This window comes from Ceratotherium simum, chromosome 35, assembly GCF_057802395.1.
Source record: "Ceratotherium simum simum isolate JZ-2026a chromosome 35, ASM5780239v1, whole genome shotgun sequence".
In the NCBI taxonomy this organism is placed as follows: Eukaryota; Metazoa; Chordata; class Mammalia; order Perissodactyla; family Rhinocerotidae; genus Ceratotherium; species Ceratotherium simum.
This window is the reverse complement of record NC_141934.1, coordinates 13,882,502-13,904,943: the sequence shown is the minus strand read 5'-3', so window position 1 is coordinate 13,904,943 and position 22,442 is coordinate 13,882,502. Positions and strand designations below refer to the sequence as shown.

Here is a 22,442-nt window from a genome sequence, read left to right as displayed (position 1 = left end):
GAATGCACTCACGCAAGTACACATCAAGTTCCTTTCCCAGGGATGCTCAGGTAGACGACCGTTCCAAACAGCCACCTGGAGTTTCTCCCCATAGGAGGGAAGGAAAAGGGGCTAAGTATTCAGGATGTCCACAGTGATTCTTGTTCGAGGTAGTGGAATGACAAGTGCTATGTTCTGCTTCTTCCTCCAAATTTTCTGGAAATGACATAAAAGCTATAAGAAATAGGATAGATCTCTAACAGTGCTGGAAAGCAAGAAGTGGGTGCCATCAGAGGACCAGACATTTTGAGGAACCTCTGGAAAATTGTAAGCAGATGGGATTGCAATGACAGAGTAACTAGAGCAGAGAAAAACCACCTCTTAAAACTGCAAAGGGGAGAGATCTTCAGGGAGAGAGGACAGGACACCAGAAGAATAAAATAAAGGATGCAGAGCAGCCGAGAGGGCCTTTTTCCCCCACCCTTAAGTCGTCAGGGTCCTCAGCTGGCCTGCCTGCTCCATAGTCCCACACCCAAAATGTCGTGCCTTCCCACTTAGCTATTCATTTCTTGAACACTATCACAGCCCTTCTGTCTGTTTATTGAGCTGTTACTACATTCCAGGCACTTTATACACATGACCATTTTAAAACTCACAAAACCTGAGGACATAGATATTATCTCCATTTGACAGGTAAGAAAACTGAGGCTTTAAAGAAGTAAAGTAACACACCCGAGGTCACACAGCTAGTAAACAGCAGAGCAGAGGATTAAACATCACTTGACCCTCCCAACAAATTCTCTCACCTACTCCACTCTGTAGCTCTTTTGTCCATAAGGAGAGCAGATACAAACCACAAACAAAATTACAGAAAGAATATTTCACCACCCAAGAGAGCCCCTGGCTTCCCAGTGCTTCCACTCCAGCCGTTTACTAAAAACACTCATGTCTTAATTATGCAATGTTCCGCTCTAGTTATAAAAATAGCTCCCCTAAGTTCATTATTTGGAAACATTTAGCTGAAGATATTTTTATGTAACTAAGAGTTTCCATTCATTTAGAATAGCTGTACCCAACTGCACCACCTCGCAAATGAATAAGCTTTTGCTGTATAATTTTTAAAAGCTCAACAAGCGGAAGTCCTTATAAGGTACCCTGAATTTTTAGTATAAATACGAATTATATAAATAAGGAGCCCACCTGTCTGCCCTGATTGTGCCTTTCTATGTCCCTCCTTCTCTTCCTCTCTTCCTTCCCCAAAAGTAGGGGTTCACATTGGTTCTGGTGATAACAACAAAAATAATATTATTAATAGTGATGATGATAATAATAATGTCAATTGAGTGCTCACCGAGTGCTAGGTACTATGCTGAGTGCTCTCTTCATACTACTTCGTCTTGTCCTTTGAAGCACCTTATCATCCTCATTTTACAGATGAGAAAACAGGCTCAGAGATCGTAAGTGACTTGCTTAGGGTCAGATGGTTATTAAGCGGAGTGTGGAGCTACCTTTTGCTTTGTAACAAACCACCCCGTCACCTACGGCTTAAAACAATGATTTATTTAACTCATGATTCTGCAGATTGACAGTTTGGCTGTTCTGGTCTCGGCGGGGCTTGCTCGTGTGTCCTGAGTCAACTGGCTAGTCTAGCGTGGCCACACAGACTCGTCCACGCTGCACAAGCCTCTCACCCTCCAGGAGGCTAGCCCCGGGCCCCTGGTCCTAAGCCACCCGGGCAGGGGTCCAAGAGAGCAAGCAGAAGCCAGAAAGCCTCTTGAGGCCCAAGTTTGGAACCGGCACGATATCACTAAAACATTCTATTGATCAAAGCAAGTCACCAGACCCAGATTCAAGGGCTGGGGAAATGGACTCTGATGGAGTGAGCTGCAGTCACATTGCAAGGGAGCATCGATACAGGGAGAGAAAATAGTGGGCAACTTGTGCAAACCATCCACCACATGGAGAAACTGGGGTCAAGTCCAGGTCTGTCTAACGCCAAAGCTCTTACGCTCCAGCAAATATCGTGAAAGCATTCTGAGCTTCTAGAGTCAGAAGGTCCTGGTAAATCATTAACGTCCACTGGGCCCCTGGTACTGATTTGGAGATGATTCTGGGAATGTAGAACTGGTGGTTCCAAGCAGGTTTTAGTTCCTTTAATTAAGGCGGGAAAGAGGAATCACATTTAGGATACCAAACAATTACATTTTCTGTCTAGGAGGAGCATCAAGAAGGAAGAAACTTGAATTCAAGCAAGGGAGTTAAGTGTAACTTTATTTTTATCATTACAAACAATACATTTTTGCTTTAGAAAATTTAGAAAATGCCAATAAGCACCAAAAAAATGATAATCACCTCTAATTGCACACGTTGCCTCGCAAAAATATGCAAGACACGTGTTGGCACTGGGGCAGATCATTTATTAGTTCCAGTAGAGGGCGCTGTGTACTTCAGCAGAAACACCACTTACCTAGGCAGCTGAGATGCAGACCTGCCTTAGCCGGCACCCTAGCTGTGTTTTAGCCTCTCTTAAAGATTAATACCCCAGGGAGCTGCCCACCTGTTCTACCTTGAAACCTGCCTCAGAAGGTTCTTCAGATTGGTGTCTAAGGAGCTAGCTCACAAACCTGTCCTTGGCACTGCTCTTTCCCCCAAAGACCAAGCAGAAATGCCAGATGGAGATCACAGGTCATTTCTTTCCAAGCATGTGATCCAAATGGCGAATCTCTAATTGCCAAGCGCTGTCAATGCAATCAGTTGCAGCGGGAATTTTTTTATGCCAATATCAGCCGCTTCTTGGCATTGCTATTTTCATTGCTCATTCTTTTGTTCTTCAGTGTGATTGTAATAATCACCATACTTTGGATGAAGATCAAACAGCTCGTTCTCATAATAAACTGCTATAAATGATGGTCAAATGTAGGACACAATAGATACAGGAAAAGATGTTTCTTGTGGCATAGGTTGCAAAAACAAGGAATTGAAAACAATCTAAGTATTCATCAACAGGGTTGCAGCTGTTAAAAAATAATGTGGTAGATCTACGTGTATTAATATGCAAAGATTTCCAGATTGTCTTATTGGAAGCAGATCCTGACACAGAGGGAGGGAGAGGAGAAGGGAGGGGAGCAGGGAGGGAGGGAGAGAGGGAGGAAGGGAAGAAGGGGAGGGAAGGGAAGAAAAAAGAAACATAGTATGTTGTTTAAATTTATTTATTTACAGGGAGAAGGGGCTGGAAGTTTGCAGAGCAAACTGCCGGTAATAATGGCTGTTGGGGAGAGAAATGGAAGCAGAGGTTATGAGGAAGAGAAAAGATCATCATATACTTTGTATATTTATATATTGCTACATCATTTTACAGTACGAATGCATTCAGGTATTAATTCAGTAACTAAAAAAAAGACTGCACACTATAGGTTCATTATAAAAACAAATCCTTGACATCTAAGGACGGGAATACTTTTGCCCTTAGAATATACTACTGCACATTTTTGCATGCTTAGTAGTTTTGTGTGTGTGTGTGTGAGGAAGATCAGCCCTGAGCTAACATCCATGCTAATCTTCCTCTTTTTGCTGAGGAAGACTGGCTCTGAGCTAACATCTATTGCCAATCCTCCTCCTTTTTTTCCCCAAAGCCCCAGCTGATGGTTGTATGTCATAGTTGCACATCCTTCTAGTTGCTGTATGTGAGACGCGGCCTCAGCATGGCCGGAGAAGCGGTGCGTCGGTGCGCGCCCGGGATCCGAACCCGGGCCACCAGTAGCGGAGCGCACGCACTTAACCGCTAAGCCACGGGGCCGGCCCGCATGCTTAGTAGTTTGACTTTAATTTGGTGAGGGAAAGGTAAAAGCTTCTCATTTATTATTATTGATTTTTAAAAATCATAGAAGCGCACCATCTGGAGAATAGAATGAAATTTCAAAGAAAGCGTTCACGGTAATCATTGTAATCTTTTGCAGCCACTGTAATCTTGGTCCCCATTCTCAGAGTTTAGTTAATGAAATTCCTAATGGTGTTTGTCGAGACAGGTGCTTGTAGGAATATAAATTGGAACAAATTTTTGGGAGCCACTTTGGTAATATAGATGAAAAGCCTTAAAAACATGCCTACCCTTTGACTCAAATTCTACTCACTGGAATGAATCCTAAGGAGACACATGAAGACAAAGATTACAGCCTAAAGATGTTTATTGAAGTATCGTTTATAATTGTGAAACCATCCAAATAGGGAAGTGACTGATGGGCTGCATAATATAGACAGACTTGGGTTAAAATTGTTGCTCTTCTACTTATTAACTTACTAGCTGTGTAATCCTGGTCAACGAACATCTTATCTGACACAGATAGATAGAGAGATGAAAATGGGGATTAAAGATACATACACACACACAATGGGAATTATAATTACCTACCCCCATTGACTTTCAATGTTTATTGAGTGAGATAATCCATGTAAAACATCTAGAAGAGCGTTGGCACACAGGAGGTCCTCAATAAAAGGTAGCTATTACTAAGGAAAGTATTGTTCATGCTTATGATGGAATATATGTGTGCAAGGTGATTTAAAATGGCCTGAAAATACTTATTTATAAATCAAATAAAAATAGGGTTCAAAATTCTTGAGTATGATCTCACCTAGGGGTTCAAATAGAGAAAGAGATCAAAAAAAGAGAGAGAGATAAAGACAAGACTAAGACAGAGAGTGGGAATGTACTAAAATACACTGTGAAGTAAGACTAGATGACATTGACCTTTTCTTCACACTTTTCTCTCAATAGACTATTCTGAACTACCAAAGCCCCAGCCTTTCCTCTGAGTATCCTGAGAATTCTTCCTTCTCTGGACAGAGGTGCCTTTTATCCTAACCCTAGGACGGACTTTTCCCGGTGATAGAACTATTTCCAAATCTCAATAGTGTTGCTGGGGCCAACTTTGAAAATGTTAGATGCTCTGCAGGGAAAGGTGTCAGAGGTTGGGTTCCACAGACGCAGACAGAGACTGAGGCAGAGATTCCTGGACAGTGATTTATTCGGGCAATGCTCTCAGGAGGAACCTATAAAAGTGTAAAAGAGGCAAGCAAGATGAAGGGAAGAAGTTAGACAAGGATGTGGTTTCAGGTGAAGTCTAGACTCAGCCTGATCCCAGAGGGAGCTCAGGAGTGCTCCTTGTTCCACGGGGTCTTCCCACCTTGAGGCAGGGAGTGGTCTTTATACCCACGCACTGGTCTGCAGCCTGCCCTCTGGAGAAGGGGCGTAACTCCCAGGTACTCTGTGGCTCAAGAGCAGTCCTCAGAGAGAGTTGCAGGTCTGGGCCATTAGCAGCAGCAGGGAGGTAGGCAAAGTGACCTAGCAAAGGGGTCCTGGGAGGTCCAGGTGGGTTACCAGCACCATCTGCCTCCAAAGGGTTCATGGAAGTTAGCCCCCTCTACCCCACTATGAGGAGCTAGGAGAGTAACAAGAGGCCATCTAGTAGCTTGATTGCCTGGCTTAGGGGAGAAGAGGGGAAGGAGAAGGCTCCTCTTCCTAGCTAAATGAAAGGCAGCATGGGGGAGCAGGTAAAAAGCTTCCTTCTCTTCCCAGCCTGCCCGAAGGCTGAGGAAGCGAAAGGGAGGGGAGGGGGCATGGAAGCACGATGGTCAAGACATGGGTTACATTCAGCAAGCAAGTAAACTGAGCAGATAAGTAAATATATTGAGGAGAATGAGACACAGATTTCTCAATGTTGGAGAACAGAATTACAAACATGGAAATTGGGAAGGTTAGAAAGAATCCTAAGGTGTTGGACTGGAATTGAAAGTATCAGTGTGAACTCATTGTTTTTTTTAAATACGTATACACAGATGGATATAGAAATAGGTATAGATGTATGGTGTTGTGTGGAGAGAGAGAAAGAAACGGAGAGACAGAGAGGGAGGATGAATAGCTAGCTAGCCCTCTGAGGGCCTTGAAGCAATGACAATCCTCGTAGCAATGAGCACACTGAGCGCCCAGATCTTGGTTTCTAAATACCATCCTCTGCCAAAAGGAACCAGGACATCTTAGAAAAATGGCTGACTCCATCACTGGGGCAAAGAAACTACAAGGTGAGCCTGGACATCTTCTCATGCCAGAAAGTAAGAAAGAGCTCAAGGAATGATGGACACATGTCACAAAGACGTAGGAATCAGCTTAAAAGGGCTCTCACTGGCCAGATCTGGGACAGTCTGAGCATCAAAAGAATAAGGGCAGTAATGGATTACAACCCATTGAATAAAATAGGAATCCACAAGTCCGTACTGACTAAATGAATGGATAGATAGACAGACAGATTAAGGGGAGAAGAAGGGAAAGTCCTTCCTTACAGTAGAATGTCAACTAATAAATGTAGAAGGAATTATGGAAATAAAAAATACCGTATGTTGCCATCATAGTGGTGGTTGATTCAGGCAGAAATAGTCAATGGATGGGATGCTAATGCTGATGAGTAGAGGTTCTGTGGGGAACAGGATATTGGCATAATCTCTGAATGCTCCCCCACAAAGTACTCATTAATCTCAAAGAGAAAAATGATAATGTTAGGGTGTGTCTGTCAGACAACGTGATCAGGTGATGAAAGTTAACATCACCAGTGATGGGACGGATTGACATCATGTCCCCTATTGGGAAGCGTTCAGCATCATATCTGTAGGGTTTCTGCCAAGAAAACATGGCTGAGTCTGGTCACAAGGAGACCTCAGATGGACCCAGGATGAGGGGCATCCGACAGAATGAAAGCCGGTCCTCTAAGACTGTTCGGGACTAAGTGATAGGGAAAACCTGAGGGACTGTTCTAGAGTGAAGTTGCCCATCCAACCACCACCGTATTTTCCCCTAGATTCACTGGGTTGTGGGGAAGGCTCAATGGCAGTAGTTAGTAAATTTGAGAATCATATGGGGAGTTAGTTAAGTGCAGATGTCGGGGCCCCACCCCTGAGAGTCTGTTTCTGAAGGTCTGGGTTGGGGCCTGGGGATCTGCATATTTAGCCATCATCCCCTGAAATCCTCACGTGAGTGGTCCACAGACCACCCTTGGAGGAATGTTGGCTTAGAAATTCAGAAAACCGTAGCAATGTCCCCACTCAGTCCTGACCTTAACCCCTCTTCTGTCTCTTTGCTTTCCCAGAGTGACGCTGTACGCTGAGTTCCTTCCCATGAAAGCCAGAGCTAAGTGCATTTTGCTGATTGAGGTAAGGAAGGTGGGCTGGGTTTCTGGAGAATGCTCATTCTCTGAGCAGGAGATTCTCCAGTGTCTTGGGCCACAGGACAAGGAAAAGGGAGTTTAAGAAAAATATAACAGACTCAGTGTGCAAAGACTTAGATGGATCAGCTATGTCGATTCTGACAGTTGTTTTGCAATATGGACAAATTCTTCAATTGACAAGAAAATTCAATCTACTGTCCCTTAAAACAAACGGTAGCAAGTGGGTGGTATGTTTTTCTTGAACTGGAAATGGCTTTTTTCTGAGAGTTGGCGCTGAATGGTGCAACCTGAGTGGATTGAACTCCTGTCCCCACCCATATCATCACCCTCCAGCCTTGTTTACCCCCAGGCTCCCTCATGTCTTGTGTGAGATCTCCGTTAGTGGCCCCCTCTGTGGCCTAAATGCTGCCTTAAAACTCTCTTGGTCCAGCCAGTCCCTCTCAAGCCCTCCTTCTGCCAGGGTCCTGAGACCCTTTTTCCAACCATGGTCTGGAAGATCTCAGGGCAAATACATAGCTTCCCAAAGGCCCCTCCTCCATACAGCGGCAGTAATGTTCATTTGTCCCTGCCGGACACTGAGGTCCACAGTGGTGACTGTGATACCATTGAACTCTCTAATCACCATGCCAATATTGATCACATTGACCCCACATCCCATCTTCACCCTCCTGACTGCATCCACCCCTGACCAATCAGGATGGTAGTCAGCTGGTCCACACTGATGTGGATGAACCAGGTATCTAAATATTCAAATGTATCTATCTGTGCCAGCTGATCCTGAACCCTGACTTGCCTTCATCACCTGACACCCTGTCCTCTCTTAGGACACCCTAGAACTTCCCATGATCCAGCTACTAAGGAGTTAACTCCGGGCACATTGGAGGGGGTGTATGACCGGTGTCCAGCGTCCATTCTGATTGGCCAGTTCTGTACCAGTTAGACGTTTTGATTGTCAGCAACAGAAATTGACTGTGGTCCATTTAAGCAAAAGGACATTTAAGGAAGGCTCTTGGGGGCTCCCAGAACTGTTGGGGTAGCTGAAGGACCATGTTTTGAAATGGACAATAGTTGTAGATTCAGGCTGAGGCAGGAAACAGCATGCCCAAATCAGGATAATTTGAAGAGAGTCTCATAAAAAGGGGCTATCCTTTTTTGGCCTGCAGGAGAGTTAGCATCCCAGGCCTGAAGGGGCAAGGGGCAGAAGTAATTAGCAGCCCAGAGAGAGAGAGTTGAATGGCAGGGCTGGCGGACGGGAGCTGTGACCTTCACCTGAGGGACGCAGCCAGCCCACGACCACCCTGCAGAGAGGGGGCCAGAGGAATAAGCTCCTGAATCTCTCTTTCCTTCCTCCCTCCCTCTCATCTCCTGTGGGGCTTCCCATTGGCTGCACCCAGTGGGAAGCCGGAGGACAGGGAACCTGTGGATACGGTACATACAAAGAGCAAGGCGGAAAAGGATGGAGAGTGACTCGGAGAGGCAAACAGAAGCTACTCAGCCCGGCAGGGAAGAGGCAATTCTGATCAAGGATACAGGGGCACTGTTGGGCAAGGGAGATGGGTGTCAGCAGACAAAAACCAGTGTGTCCACTACCATATTGACCTCACACAGTATTGCTCATATTAATCTCCTTAACCAGAGCTGCTACATTGCACACTCCAGGGGGCGCCACACAAGTATTATACAGTGTGGATGGCACCCTCGGGAGATGGACCACATGGAGGCTCTGGCCCAACCATGTGGACCACAGGAAAAGTGATGGCCATTCTGACCTTGCCAACCCCAGGGACCCCCATCCACATCAATAGCCTCGTCTACAATCACCCTGGAATTGCTCGTGTGTTGACCATGCTGCCCCCATCACTGACACCCATTCTCCCACGCCAGGTCTTCTGGGCCATCGGGACAGTGTTCGAGGTCATCCTGGCTGTGTTTGTGATGCCCAGCCTGGGCTGGCGTTGGCTGCTCATCCTCTCGGCTGTCCCGCTCCTCCTCTTTGCCGTCCTGTGTTTTGTAGGTATCCTTTACGAGATCTCAGCCTTTGCTACTTGCCCTTTGCTGTTCACTATATTTTTGCAGGAGGGCACCAAAGCCCCCTTTTTTAAGATTATTTTGTTAAATCAGGAAATGAGACAAAAGAACAGGGCCTGGGGTAGGCCCAGTATGAGGTGTTGGGTTTCCTCCAGACAGACACTGCTGGGATGTTCTTTAGGGAGATAGCGGGAGATAGGGGAATACCTTGGCCCCACCACTGCAAGATCTGCACTTAAGGTGACTGTATTTGGAATAGTTGGGACTCTTACATTGCAAGTGACAAAACCCCAATTCAAACTGGCTTGATTAAAAGAGAGATGGACACATGACAGAGGATTAAACAGCTAGCTTCAGGCATGGCTGGACCAAGGAGCTCAAACAATCTCTCCATCTTAGTTCTGCATAAACTACATCCCCCAGCAAGATCATAGCACACACTTATCATTTCATGTGTAGACCACATAACTGAAACACTTTATAGCCAGTGGGCCCCCAAATAAACCTGTAGGTGGGTAGGTCTCATCTATGGTAAAGAACCTAATCATTCCTGGTAAGGGCCATAAGTATTGATAATTACTGAGCATAACTGAGTAGCAGGCTCCATACTAGTCTTGTTACATGCATTATCATATTTATTCCTCCCAATACCACATGAGGTAGGATTATAATGAACCCCATATTAGTTAGGATGACACCAGCTGCTATAACAAATGAAGCCTGCACATTCAGTAACTTAACACAATAGTTTATTTCTCACTCAAATAACAGTCCAGAACGGGTGCTCCTGTTTGGCAAGTGTGATTCCAGACCAAGGTTCCTTCCAGCTTGTAGCTCTGCCATGCTCTAGGGCCCTGGAGTCTTCTACAAACAGACTGGGGAAGGGTGGATGGAGATGCACACTCACTTCTTAAATACCTTGGCCAGGAATATTTTGCTCATATGCCATTGGTGAAAGCATATCACATGGCCCTGCCTAGATGCAAGGAGGGCTGGGAAATGTAGTTCCTGGCTGGGCAGCCATATTCAAGGATGACTTTATACTATGGAAAGAGAAGCACGAGTTTTAATGGACATTAGCAATATCTGCTACATTCTCATTTTACTGATGAGGAAACTGAGGCCCAGAGAGGTTGATTGACTTATCAAAGGCCACACAGCAAATAAACAACAGAACTAATTTGAACCAGATCTTCTGACTCCAAGTCTCACGCTCTCTCTAACATACCTGCCGTTTCATGGATTGCTGTTGCTTTGTTTTACAGAAATATTTTTATCTAGTCACTTGAGGTTGGGACTCTATTAGGCTTAAAGGTCTTTCTGATTTCTTTCTGTCTCAAACTGAGTTTGCAAGATGATGCTGAACACAGGTGAGGTATAATTTCTTGAGAGATGGGGGTGAGATTTCCGATGATGGTGAAAGTGGCAGTCTTAATTAAATCCAACCTTCATCTGGAACTCTGAAGCAGCACCAAATAATAGTAATAGCAACGGCAACAATAATAACGACACTAACCCATTCCAGGCACTGTGCTAAGCACTTTGTCTGGATTATCTCATTCAATCCTCTCAACAACTCTAAGAGGTAGGATCTATTATTGTCCCCATTTGATGGATGAGGAAATGGAGGCACAGAGAGGTCAAGCAATTGCTCGAGGGCACACAGCCAATATAATCAACGGCAGAGCCAGGATTTGAAGCCAGGCCTGGGGTTCCAGAGCCTCCATCCTTAAAGGCTCCACACACACATGAGAGTGCGTGGCTGGGACCCAGGGTTCCCCTCCACCCTAACCAGCCACGCCTGGGTCTCCTGTCCCCACAGTGGCTGCCGGAGAGTGCGAGGTACGATGTGCTGTCTGGCAACCAGGAAAAGGCCATCGCCACCCTAAAGAGGATAGCGACAGAAAACGGAGCGCCCATGCCGCTGGGGAAACTCATCGTCTCCAGACAGGTCAGCGCCTGGCGGGACCTGCGGCGTGCGCATGCGTGTTTGTGTGCTCCTGGGGTGCGTGGAGCCGGTGGGGGCGCAGCGCGCAGGACCTGCGAGGGGATTTGGCAACTCCAGTCCGTGTGTTTTCACTGCCATGTCCTAAAAGTGCCACCTGGAGAGTTTAGCCAGCGATTGGAGAAATGTCATGTCGCTAATGGATCCCGTAACTACTCCCGCGTCGGTTTCACCTTTCGGATCAGATGATGCCTGATTAGCAAATGTGATGGATCGGCAGTGGCTGGACGGTGAAACCACGTTAGCAAGTGCCGCGGTAGGCTTAGATGCAGGGAGCTAAACCGCGCCTGTGTAGACGTCCTTATGGATGGTGCTTCACTCCCCGTGGTAACACCATCGGGGAACCTACCACATGGAAAATTTACCAGACCTACCGCGGGCGCAGGTGGGGGGCACGCGGGGAGCGGGGATCCAGACTAGAGGCTGTAGTCCCTGCTCTCAGGAAGCGTCCCAGCGGCATGGAGAAACGTGATAGATTTAGCAAACAACAGGCCCTACAAGGCAATTATCTTTTAAAATAAAATTATATTTCTGATTGTTTCTATATTATGCAAAAAGAGCTGAACGCAATTTCACCAGATTGAGAGGAGGTGTTTGGCAAGGTCTGACAACACGGAGGCCAGGAGACATACCCCGGATCCACTTTGGGAACCGCAGGGGAGCGGCAGGGGCCACCCCAAAGAGCCTGGGGTGCAGGAGGCTCATTTAGTTGCGTCTGGGGTGAGACTCGTGTTTCCCCGCCCCACCCCGCCCCCTGCTCCTGTGTGAACATGCTCTGGCTGGAGAAGGTGTGCAGTGTTTTCAAATGTGTCCCAAGTGAGAGCGGCGAGGGTGAAGGCTCCAGCTGGGGACTCTGCTTTGGAAAGGAGCTGCTGCCCCTGGTTCGTCTCTGCAGCAGGGGCTGTTTTTCCATGGCGGTCACTGGGGCAGGTGCCGAGCAGATGCAGAGGCCGGCGCATGGAGACCCATGGAGAGAGAGCTCATTTCCCCTAGGATGTCCAGGAAGGCTCCAAGCAGGTGGTGAATCCTCAGACAAGCAAAAAGAGGAGACAAGGGCTTTCCAGAAGCAGACCAGTTCCCCAAAAGTCAATTTTCCTCAATTAACTTCAGCAGTGTATCAATTTACTGAAAACGTGTTTTAAGAAATTTTTTTTTTTTTTGGTGAGGAAGATTAGCCCTGAGCTAACATCTGTTGCCCATCCTCGTCTTTTTTGCTGAGGAAGACTGGCCCTGGGCTAACATCTGTGCCCATCTTCCTCAACTTTATATATGGGACGCTGCCACAGCATGGCTTGGTAAGTGGCGTGTAGGTCCATGCCAGGGGATCCAAACCTGCAAACGCCGGGCTTCTGAAGTGGAGCGCACAAACCCAATCACTACACCACCAGGCTGGCCCCAGGAATTATTAAATAGGAATATATTTTTCCTATGTATATGTTAATAATCTATTCATTAAGCTATTCTTTCTATTATTATATATTATTTCTATTATTAATACATATTTCTATATATTAATGAATCTATTCCTAAATATAGTAATGAATTTATTCCAAAATATATTCAATAAATACAAACATTCTCAAATATATCAATAAACATAATTAATGAATATTGATAATTAATAATTAATATTAATTAATATTAAGTATCTTTTTATACAAGAATATACTACAAAAATATTTTTATTCATAAAGACAATACTCATAGAAGACTAAATCACCTATAACCCATAATCTTGTTTTTTTAACTTTTAGCATGTTTAAATAACAGAATTTCTCAAACTACTAAGAAAAATATGTTCATTAAGCATATCTAAGAAGAATATAATCACAGTCATAGAATACATATATAGAGAGAGATTTTTTTTTTTTCGCTGAGGAAGATTCTCCCTGAGCTAACATCTGTTGCCACTCTTCCTCTTTTTGCTGAGGAAGATTAGCTCTGAGCTAACACTGTGCCAATCCTCCTCTGTTTTGTATGTGGGACACCACCATAGCATAGCTTGATGAGTGGTTTGTTGGTCTGTGCCTGGGATCGGAATCCCTGAACCCCGGGCCCCCAAAGCGGAGCTCGAGAACTTAACCACTACGCCACTGGGCTGGCCCCATAGAACATGTATTTTTAAAAAGAACTTTGTAAAGCAAAGATTTGATAAATTAGTAAATTATATGAAATTAGAAAATGGGTCATTTAGCTAACCAATCTTTTGGCAAATTGACTATTGGTGAATTGATTTTCATCATACTGATTTTTGTCACCTTGGCCTAGAGCAGGCTTTGGGTGGGGGTGGCTGTGAAATGGTTGGACACCACTTGAACTGGTTTTCTGCTCTCTGGGTCCATGGGACTACCTGAGAGGCCACAGAGGGGCCAAGCCTAAGGAGTCTGCTTCCCAGCTCCAGGATTCCAGGTTGGGGGTGGGGGGTGTGGAATGTCTCCATCCTTTGGGCATCAAGCCTCTGGACATTGCTGAGTCCTGGCTGGAAGGGCCAAATCAGCCTTGCTGGGCTTGGGGGCTGAGTGCTGTGGATTTGAGTCCTGGGTTCTGTAGCCCGAGTGTCCAGCCCACCAGAATCCTCCCCTCAAGCCGTGGCTGTCCACTGGTCTCAGACCACCAGCCTGTGCCCACACATCTGGAGGGGAGGAGAGTAAACAGCACGCCTTTGTCTTGAAACAGGAAGACCGAGGCAAAATGAGGGACCTTTTCACGCCCCATTTTAGATGGACAACATTGTTGCTGTGGTTTATATGGTAAGAACTATTTACTGACCCTTTGATTCCCTTCCACCGTGCTCTGTTTAGGGTTTTGTTTTAACTCAAAATACAGAGAACTCTAATCTCAGACAGCATTTGCATAATTCAGAGGTTTGAGCATCACTTTCCTGACTTCTGTTTTATCCAGGGATCACTTGTATTATTATTTCCTTAGTTTTTTTTCTTTAATTTGACTCACTTTTTACTCAGATAAATGTCTTTTAAAAGGAAATTTTATGTCTGCTTTGAAGGAAAAAAATCTTAATTTCAGGCCATAGATAAAAGGCAGTCTTAAAGATAATGTCAGTAAAAAGTAGCTGGATTGATGGTTTGCCAAGGCACTGAGCCACTGTATTTAAGAGAGAGAGAGAGAGAGAGAGAGAGCTGTTGACTCATTAGCATATAAGTGAGACTGGAATGTAATCAAAATAATCAAAAGGAAACTTACAAGGGAATTTTTTTTCACAATGAGATTTAATCTTTTTGCTATATTCAGTCCCCCTCTCCTCCCATATTGCCTTGGGTACCACCAGTGGCACAGGGCCCCTATTTTGGGACCCATTGATTAGGTCAACAAGGGCATCCTTAGAACTTCCAGATCCGATCCTGTTCGACTTTTCTTAAATAGCCGTTGGCAGTGGCCGGAGGGGGGCCATTTGCAGGGAGTCAAATTTCAGCTATTTTTTGAACTCTTTCTACCAAATCGTGTACACAGCATGAACATTGCACAAAACTGGCCTGGCTAAGGCTTTATGTTCTCTTTTAACCAGTTCTCGCTTTTTCCATTCACCTTTAAGCGGAGGTGCTAATCAGCAGAAGGGTGTCCTGAAAGTGGCCAATGGCAGGGAAGAGGAGGGAAAAGCTCTGATAACACGTACAAAACTGGCCTCCAGCTAGGCCTCTGCATTCTTGAGAGCTGAATCAACTCACCAAGCATTTATTAAACACCTGCTGTGTGCCCAGTACAAGTGTGGAGCCTGCAAGATTTCTGAAGAGAGAGCAGAGAGGGTGGGGTGAGGACAGAGTCTTTATCTTTGAGTGCCCGTGATTTTGTTGGCGGACACTACCTGAATACTGAAGCAATGAGTTAGACTAATTTTAGTGCACTGTAGAAATCACTAAATTTGCCGGCACGTATTGTAATCCAAGGAAACTGATCATGGGTGTCTGATTATAACCCAGTTCCCACGTAACTACTACAGGACGAGAATGTTCTGGTCCTATAGACTTGAGTATTCTGGTTCCTGGGACAGTCGGGAATTAACTGTGTCATTCTGATCTGAAATTCTAGTGAAGTCTACAGACTCCACACTAGTACTGGGCACACAGCAGGTGTTTAATAAATGCTTGGTGAGTTGATTCAGCTCTCAGGAATGCTGGGGCAGAGCTGGAGCCCAGTCTCACATATTATCAAAGCTTCTCTCTCCTCTCCCCTATCCAAGTTGACCACCTCGACCCGGAAGCCCTGACAGATAAATGTCAACAGTGATTGTTTTCTTCCAAATTTTGGTCCCCCGAACTTTTTTCCCCTTCAATTGCCAGTTGAGTAAACAGCCTTGGGGGTGGCATGTCTCTGTCACATAATACAGTTCTTGGTCTTTCAAAGGACACAGGATCACTTCCCTTTATCACATTGCCATGCTTTGTACCTGCCATCTTCCTGCTCGAGGGCCCCAGGAAAGCCCCCAGAGGCCCAGTGTGGCCGATGCCCAAAGACTGGTCCCCGAGGAGATGGGGAAAGGGGACTTGCACCTCCCTCATCATTTCTTCACCTTTCGTACTTCCCTCCTGGCAGGTTTTCCAATGCGTTTTCTTACTATGGATTAGTTCTGCTCACCACTGAGCTCTTCCAGGCGGGAGACGTCTGCAGCCGTGAGTATCTAGACTTCTCGACCAGTTAGCTACCCCCACTCCCAACCCACACAGTCATACACACACTCCCACCCCAGGTTCTGCCCTCACAGGGCCTGGCCTTGCACAAATTCCAGTGACTCTACCCCACAAACTCCAGAGAGAAAGTTTCTGCACAATCTGAGCATCGGAGATCTGGGCTGTGGTTCCAAGGCACTCTGTAGAAACCTGGACAGTCTTGTCCTGATAGAACTGACGTTAGAGCTGAGTCACATCTGACGTCCCCTAAAGAGCTCCAGGAAGTACAGCGCCAAGTTTGATGGCTGTGACCCCGTGCAGCAATTCTCAGGTGCACATTAAGTCTGAGACCTGGGTTGGATCTCAACCCTGGCCACACAACAGAATCACCTGGGGAAGCTTTTCAAGGATGCCAGTGCCATTTAAACAAAGCCCACAACAATTTAATCAGCATCTCTGGGGGTGGGGCCCAGGCATCAGTGGGTTTTAAAAGCTCCCCAGGTGATTCTATTGTGCCGCTGGAGGTGGGAACCACTGGACAAAAGGAATAAATAAAAAGCAAAGCCTATAAGCAGATGTCTGGGCTTTCAAACCATTCTGTGTTTAAGAGAACACTAGATTCCCAGCATTGAACCCACGGTGGGGATACAGGGTTCAATTTCTTGCTTGTCTGCAGGATTTGCCCAATTATCTTTTTCATATTAAGCCTCTGTAATCTTAGTTAATAGTTTTGTTTATTGGCATAAGGCTTTAATAAGATAACGGAGTCACATCTCACTGGGGCGTGGGGTGTGTGTGAGAGAGTCTAAATAAACTGCTCTGAGCAAGCAGCTCGATTGTAAATTTGGGATTTGGTATTGATTGAGCATAAATTGCGTGCCCCTAACAGTGGGCCTGCTTAAGCAAAGCAGGGGTCCCAGTGGAATGTTATAAAGCAGGGGTTGGCGAACTTTCTATAAAGGGCCAGATAGTAAGTATTTTAGGCTTGGTGGGCCACACAGCTGTGCGGCTGCAGCAGAAAAGCAGCTATAGACAATATGGAAAGGAACAAGCGTTGCTTCTGTTCCGGTAAAACCTTGTCTATGAACATAAATTTGAATTTCCTATCATTTTTGTGTCATGAAATGCTATTCTTCTTTTGATTTTAAAAATCATTTAAAACGTAAAAACCATTCTTAGTATGGAGGCCAGGCAGAAACAGGCAGGAGACCAAATTTAGCCCACAGGTGACAGTTTGCCAACCCCAGTTAAAAGCTCTCTCTTGGGGGCCGGCCCGGTGGTGTAGTGGTTAAGTTCGCATTTTCCGCTTCGGTGGCCCGGGGTTTGGGGGTTTGGATCCCCAGTGCAGACCTACGCACCACTTGTCAAGCCACACTGTGGCAGGCATCCCACATATAAAATAGAGGAAGATGGGCATGGATGTTAGCCCAGGGCCAATCTTCCTCAGCAAAAAGAGGAGGATTGGCAACAGATGTTAGCTCAGGGCTAATCTTCCTCACACACAAAAAAAAACTCTCTGTTGTACCTGGGTGGGAAAGTGATACTGTGAAAAGCCCACGCCTGGACATCAGGGAGCCTGGGTTCTGGCAGCAAGTACCTGTGTGAAGTTGGGCAAGTCGTTCCTTCAATAAGTATTTTCTCCATGCGCGGTACTGGTTCAGCTGTCAGGATGTATCAGAGGATACAAAAGACAAATATCCCTGCCCCGTGAGCTTACATTTTGGTGGAGAGAGAGAAAAAGAGAGAGAGAAAATAGCCTAATAAGTAAGGAAATTTTATGGTGTGTTAAAAGATGCCAATGCAAATAATCAATCACCATTCTGTAGATAAGAGAGATAAGGTGACCTTCACCTGAGCCAAGCTGAGGACTAGAGTCTGGAAAGGTGGTCTCCACAAAGGAAGAAATCGTTCGGGAGAAGCATGGTTTCAGTACAGTTTTATGCCTTTTTAGAATAAAGAATGTACATTAAACACACCCAGGATACATATTCATCAAAGTTTCAAGAGGTATTCAGTTGCAAATTAGCAGGTCAACATGACCCTGATGTCCAGGCAGGGGAAGTTATCTTGTGGAGTACTGATATGGCATTACCAATGCTGGATGCTGGCATGTAGGAGGGGAAGTATGCATTCTTATCTTAAAAGAGTGCATTCTTTTACTTTGAGATAATGTTTAGCGCACTCTTCACTTTAATGGTTAAAGCAGATGTCTGTTTGATAGGCCATAAGTCAGGCTTCTTTAGTTCAATCTGAATCAGTTTTAAACCAGAATAGCTACCCCATATACTTCAATATGTGAAAATCTCTTGTCAAAGGTGATAGGTGTATTAAAGGAAAAATTTCAAAGAAAAGGTAATATCATGCCTCTCGTACACATATAAAATGAATATATGTCAAAGACTTTATTTTATTTAACTCATCAATTAATGAATGAACCAGTTGCTAAGAACTGTGAAAAGTCTGAGATTTTACCTATTTGTAAGCTAACAAGTTAGCCTTTCACAGTTTCTACAGACAGTCTGTGAAGACACAACACTCCTGGGTCAGAGACAAAGGACTTTATTGCTCACAGTAATAGCAGTAGCTAGAGTATCAGCATTTTCTTACATCAATTTCTTGAGCCCCGATTCCCACTGGGCAATGTGAAGAGGGCAGGTGACACCTCAAAAGCAGTGGGTTGTGTGACCAGAGAGGATCCCAAGGTTAAGGCACCCAGATCTTTTATACTGGATAGTAAGCCTGCCTGCCCTTGGCCCTGCAGGGAGATGCTGTATCTTTGAAGGCCGTAAGCAAACCCTTGCTCCATACTCTTTATCTTGCAAGGCTGTGTGCTAAACAAAAGTCCTTGAAAAGATGGTCCAGAACAAAGGCAGTCAGTGCTTCTGCTTCTAAAACATGCAGAAATGTGAGGGACCCATGGAGAATTGTCTACTCACACCAGGAAGAGGCTGCAACTGGTTCAAAGGAGAATTCAAAACACTCATGTCTATAGGCAATCAGAAATGCTGAAATGGATTTACAATCAGAGGCAAAACTTCTCAGTATGCACAGGGCAATAATCAACTATATCACCACCAGCTACAGTTTGCTTTTCAATGGATAAGAATCATTTGCATTAGTGTCAGTATTCTATAATGTGCAGAGCTGTAAAATAGCTCAAAGATCACGAAAGGTGTGATAACATATAAGGGTGCACTAGACAAGACATTTTTGCCCATTTCAACCCTTTCACACTATTTCCTAACAAATGATATGGGAGACAAAAAAGGTAGTAGAACAAGATAAGGGAAGTCAGGAGTATGGGGCAGGGCAAGGGACCCTGGGTAGGTTGAAGTTTTGAATGGGATGGTCAGGGTGGCCTCAATGAGAAGATGAGATTTAAAGAAAGACATGAAGGAGGTGAAGAAATTAGTCATGGGGATAGATAAAGTGCAATCCAAGAAGAGGGAGCAGTCAGTGCAAAGGTCCTGAGGCAGGACTTCACTTGTTGAAGGAACAGCAAGGAGACCAGTGTGGCTGGAGTAGAGTGAGCAGGTGAAGGGAGACAGAAAGAGAAGGTGGGGTCAAGGAGGTAATGGGGGCCAGATAATATAGGCAGGGGATCACTGGGGCCATCCCAGAGTCTGTCTGCCACAAAAGCACCTAGTATGTCCCAGTTCTGAACCAAGCACATTCATACGCACAGCCTGCTTTCATTGTCTCAACCACCTTGCCCAGTGGTTTGATTAGCCCCAGTTTTACGAGGAAACTGGGGCTGCAAGAGATGGTGCTGTAGCACTGCTGGTTGAGAGTCAAACCAAGTCTGTCTGACTCCTGAGTCTGGGCTCTTCCCGTGGCACCCCAGCTGACTCACACCCAGGGAAGGAGGTGTGGGGAGCAGGAGGGTGTGATTCAAGGCTCTGTGCATGGCTCCTCTCTTTCTCTCTGTCTCCCGCTCCCAGTCTCCAGCCGGAAGAAGGCGGTAGAGGCAAAATGCAGCCTGGCCTGTGAGTACCTGAGTGAGGAGGATTACATGGACCTGCTGTGGACCACCCTCTCGGAGTTCCCAGGTGAGGGACCTGTGCAAGGCGGGGCTGGGGCAGGGAAGCCTGAGGACGCCGCAGCTGTTCAGCTGGTGGCTCTACCTGATGCTGCCTGGAAGCAAATCCCATTTCTAGGGGAGCTGGGGATAATTTTTTTAAATCCTTAGCTACAAGTTGTCAAGAACTGTGAAGGGACTGAAGTGTCATCTACTTGAAGGCTGACGCGTTAAGCTGCCCAGTTTCGTGCATACTTGGCAGAAGACACAAGACTCCTGGGTCAGAGACAAAAGATTATTACTTACGGCACAGGAAGCAGCATGAGCAGTATATTAGTGTCAGCTCCCCTGGCCCCCAAGTTCCACTGGGATGATGAGGAAGGGCCCAGGTGGATGCTACACATGCAGTGGATTTGCAACACAGCTGAGGAGTCTCAAGCTTTGGGAACCCAAATTTTTTTATAATGGGCTGCCAGGGATCTGCCCAGCTTTTGCCCCAGAGGAAGACATCACCTTTATTAATTCAGACAGTAAATAGACCTGCCTTTTGCTCTAGAAAGAGACTGTATCTCTATCTTCCAAGGCTGTTTGCTATACAAACAGCCTGGAAATGATAGTCTGGAACAAAAGGGCAGCTAGTGCCTCTGCTCACTAGATGTGCAGAAATACAGGAGACCCATGGAGAATTGTGCACCAGCCCGTCACACTGGAAAGGATCAGTGGGGTGTCAAAAATCCAAACCGGCACATAAAGCAAAAGTGATCTTTTTCCTTTAAAGTGAATAATGGTTATTATAACAGTAATAATATCTAGTATTTAGTGAGTGCTTACTGTATACCAGGCACTGTGCTAAATGTTTTACAAATATGGCCTCATTTAATCTTGTGAAGTAATATAATTAGTCCCATTTTACAGCTGAAGAAACTGAGGCTCAGAGAGGTGTAGCAGAAACTGGTCCTGCAACTTGCAGCTGCCAGTATCTGCATCTCCGTGCCTGAGGGCTGTCTCAGGAAGAATGGTAAGCCTCAGTATCTCAAAGCAGGCAAGGTGGCTGCAAGTGCCAGGGAGTTAACCCCTGGGAAGAGCCTTCAAACGATAACTGTGGGAGATGGTGTATGAATACCGCGGCTTCCTTGCCCATCAGGCAGGAGAATTCTACGGTGCCTATTCCACACTGGCTCCCGGAGTCCCCCAGTGGAATTCGGCAGCATTGCCCACAGTGGTGACCTGCCCAATATGCACCACTATTAGTTGCTTCCCTTCCCCGTTTCACTTCCTCACTCTCTTGCTGGTTCTTCCTTGGAAGACTTCCCAAGTAAACACCTTGCCCTTGGACCCTTGTACCACAGTCTGCTTCTGGGAAAACCCAACTAAGATACTGAGCATCCTGCAGCTGGGAGAGCTAAGACCTGTGGTCCCACCCCAGGACCCAGAGTCTTCCCTCCTGTATTACACTGTCTGTCTGCTGTCTAAAACCCTCTCCCCACATAACCTGGTAGGTAAGATTAAAGGCTCTGGAATTAGACTCAACATTGCCAACACCATTTCCACGACTTCAAGCACTCATCCTTTCCATGCTGTACCCTTTCTGAAACCCAGATTCTTCTTCCTTATTAATTACATTTATTGTTTTGTTGTTTCTGTTCACTGACACATCCCAAGATCCTGGAACAGTTCCTGACACACACTAGGCAGGAACTGTATTGATTGAATAAATGTGGAAAACGAGACTTTTTTTTTTTTTTTTTTTTTGCTGAGGAAGATTCACCCTGAGCTAACATCTGTGTCAGTCTTCCTCTATTTTTTAGTATGTGGGCCACCAGCACAGCATAGCCACTAACAGAGCGCTGTAGGTCTACGCCTGGGAACTAAACCCGGGCCACCGAAGCAGAGTGCGCTGAACGTAACCACTGGGCCACTGGGGCTGGCCCGGAAAACAAGGCTATTAATAGCATTTCTTTTACGGGTGGTTGTGATGATCTTTTTCTTTTTATGGATAGTTGTGATGATTAAACAAGATAATAGATGTAAAAGTGCTTGGCCCAGATTTAATTGTATTTATTAATAATAAGCACTGTGCCATACTGTCTCTATTGAGGTAGGGAGTGTTATTTTCATTTAGTCCCGTGTTGCTGATGAAGCAACTGAGGCTCAGAGAAGGCAAGAGACTAGCCCAAGACCACATGGCAAGTTAGAGGCAAGATGGAGCCTTAGAACCAGGTGTTTCTGACTCCCATTCCAGGTGTCTGCTGCCTGGATTCAGTGAATGCCACTCCCCCTTGGTGCCTGTATTAGTTATCCCAATTCTAATGGCTTAAAACAACACATATTTATGACTCACAGTTTCTGTGGGTCAGGAACCTGGGAGTGGCTTACCTGGGTCCTCTGCATCAGCATATCCCACAAGGCTGCAATGGAGGTGTTGGACCAGGGTCTGCAGTCTCATCCGAAAGCTCAACTGGGGCAGGATGTGCTTCCACACTCACTCTCGTGGTTGCTGGCAGTATTCGATTCCACGACGATCATTGGACCGAGGGCCTCAGTTCCTCACTGGCTGTTGGCCAGAGGCCGCCTTT

At 45.7% G+C, this 22,442-nt stretch overlaps 1 protein-coding gene across 1 annotated transcript in view; it reads left to right on the top strand.

The window, feature by feature from the left end:
* Positions 1-22,442, top strand: part of SVOP (SV2 related protein) — a 72,657-nt gene that overhangs the window by 41,345 nt on the left and 8,870 nt on the right. The window contains exons 7-12 of the mRNA XM_004429870.3: positions 7,116-7,179; positions 9,078-9,203; positions 11,044-11,172; positions 13,903-13,976; positions 15,775-15,851; positions 19,790-19,897. Of these exons, the coding sequence (XP_004429927.1) occupies positions 7,116-7,179; positions 9,078-9,203; positions 11,044-11,172; positions 13,903-13,976; positions 15,775-15,851; positions 19,790-19,897 (578 nt within the window). The remainder of the gene's footprint in view (positions 1-7,115; positions 7,180-9,077; positions 9,204-11,043; positions 11,173-13,902; positions 13,977-15,774; positions 15,852-19,789; positions 19,898-22,442) is intronic.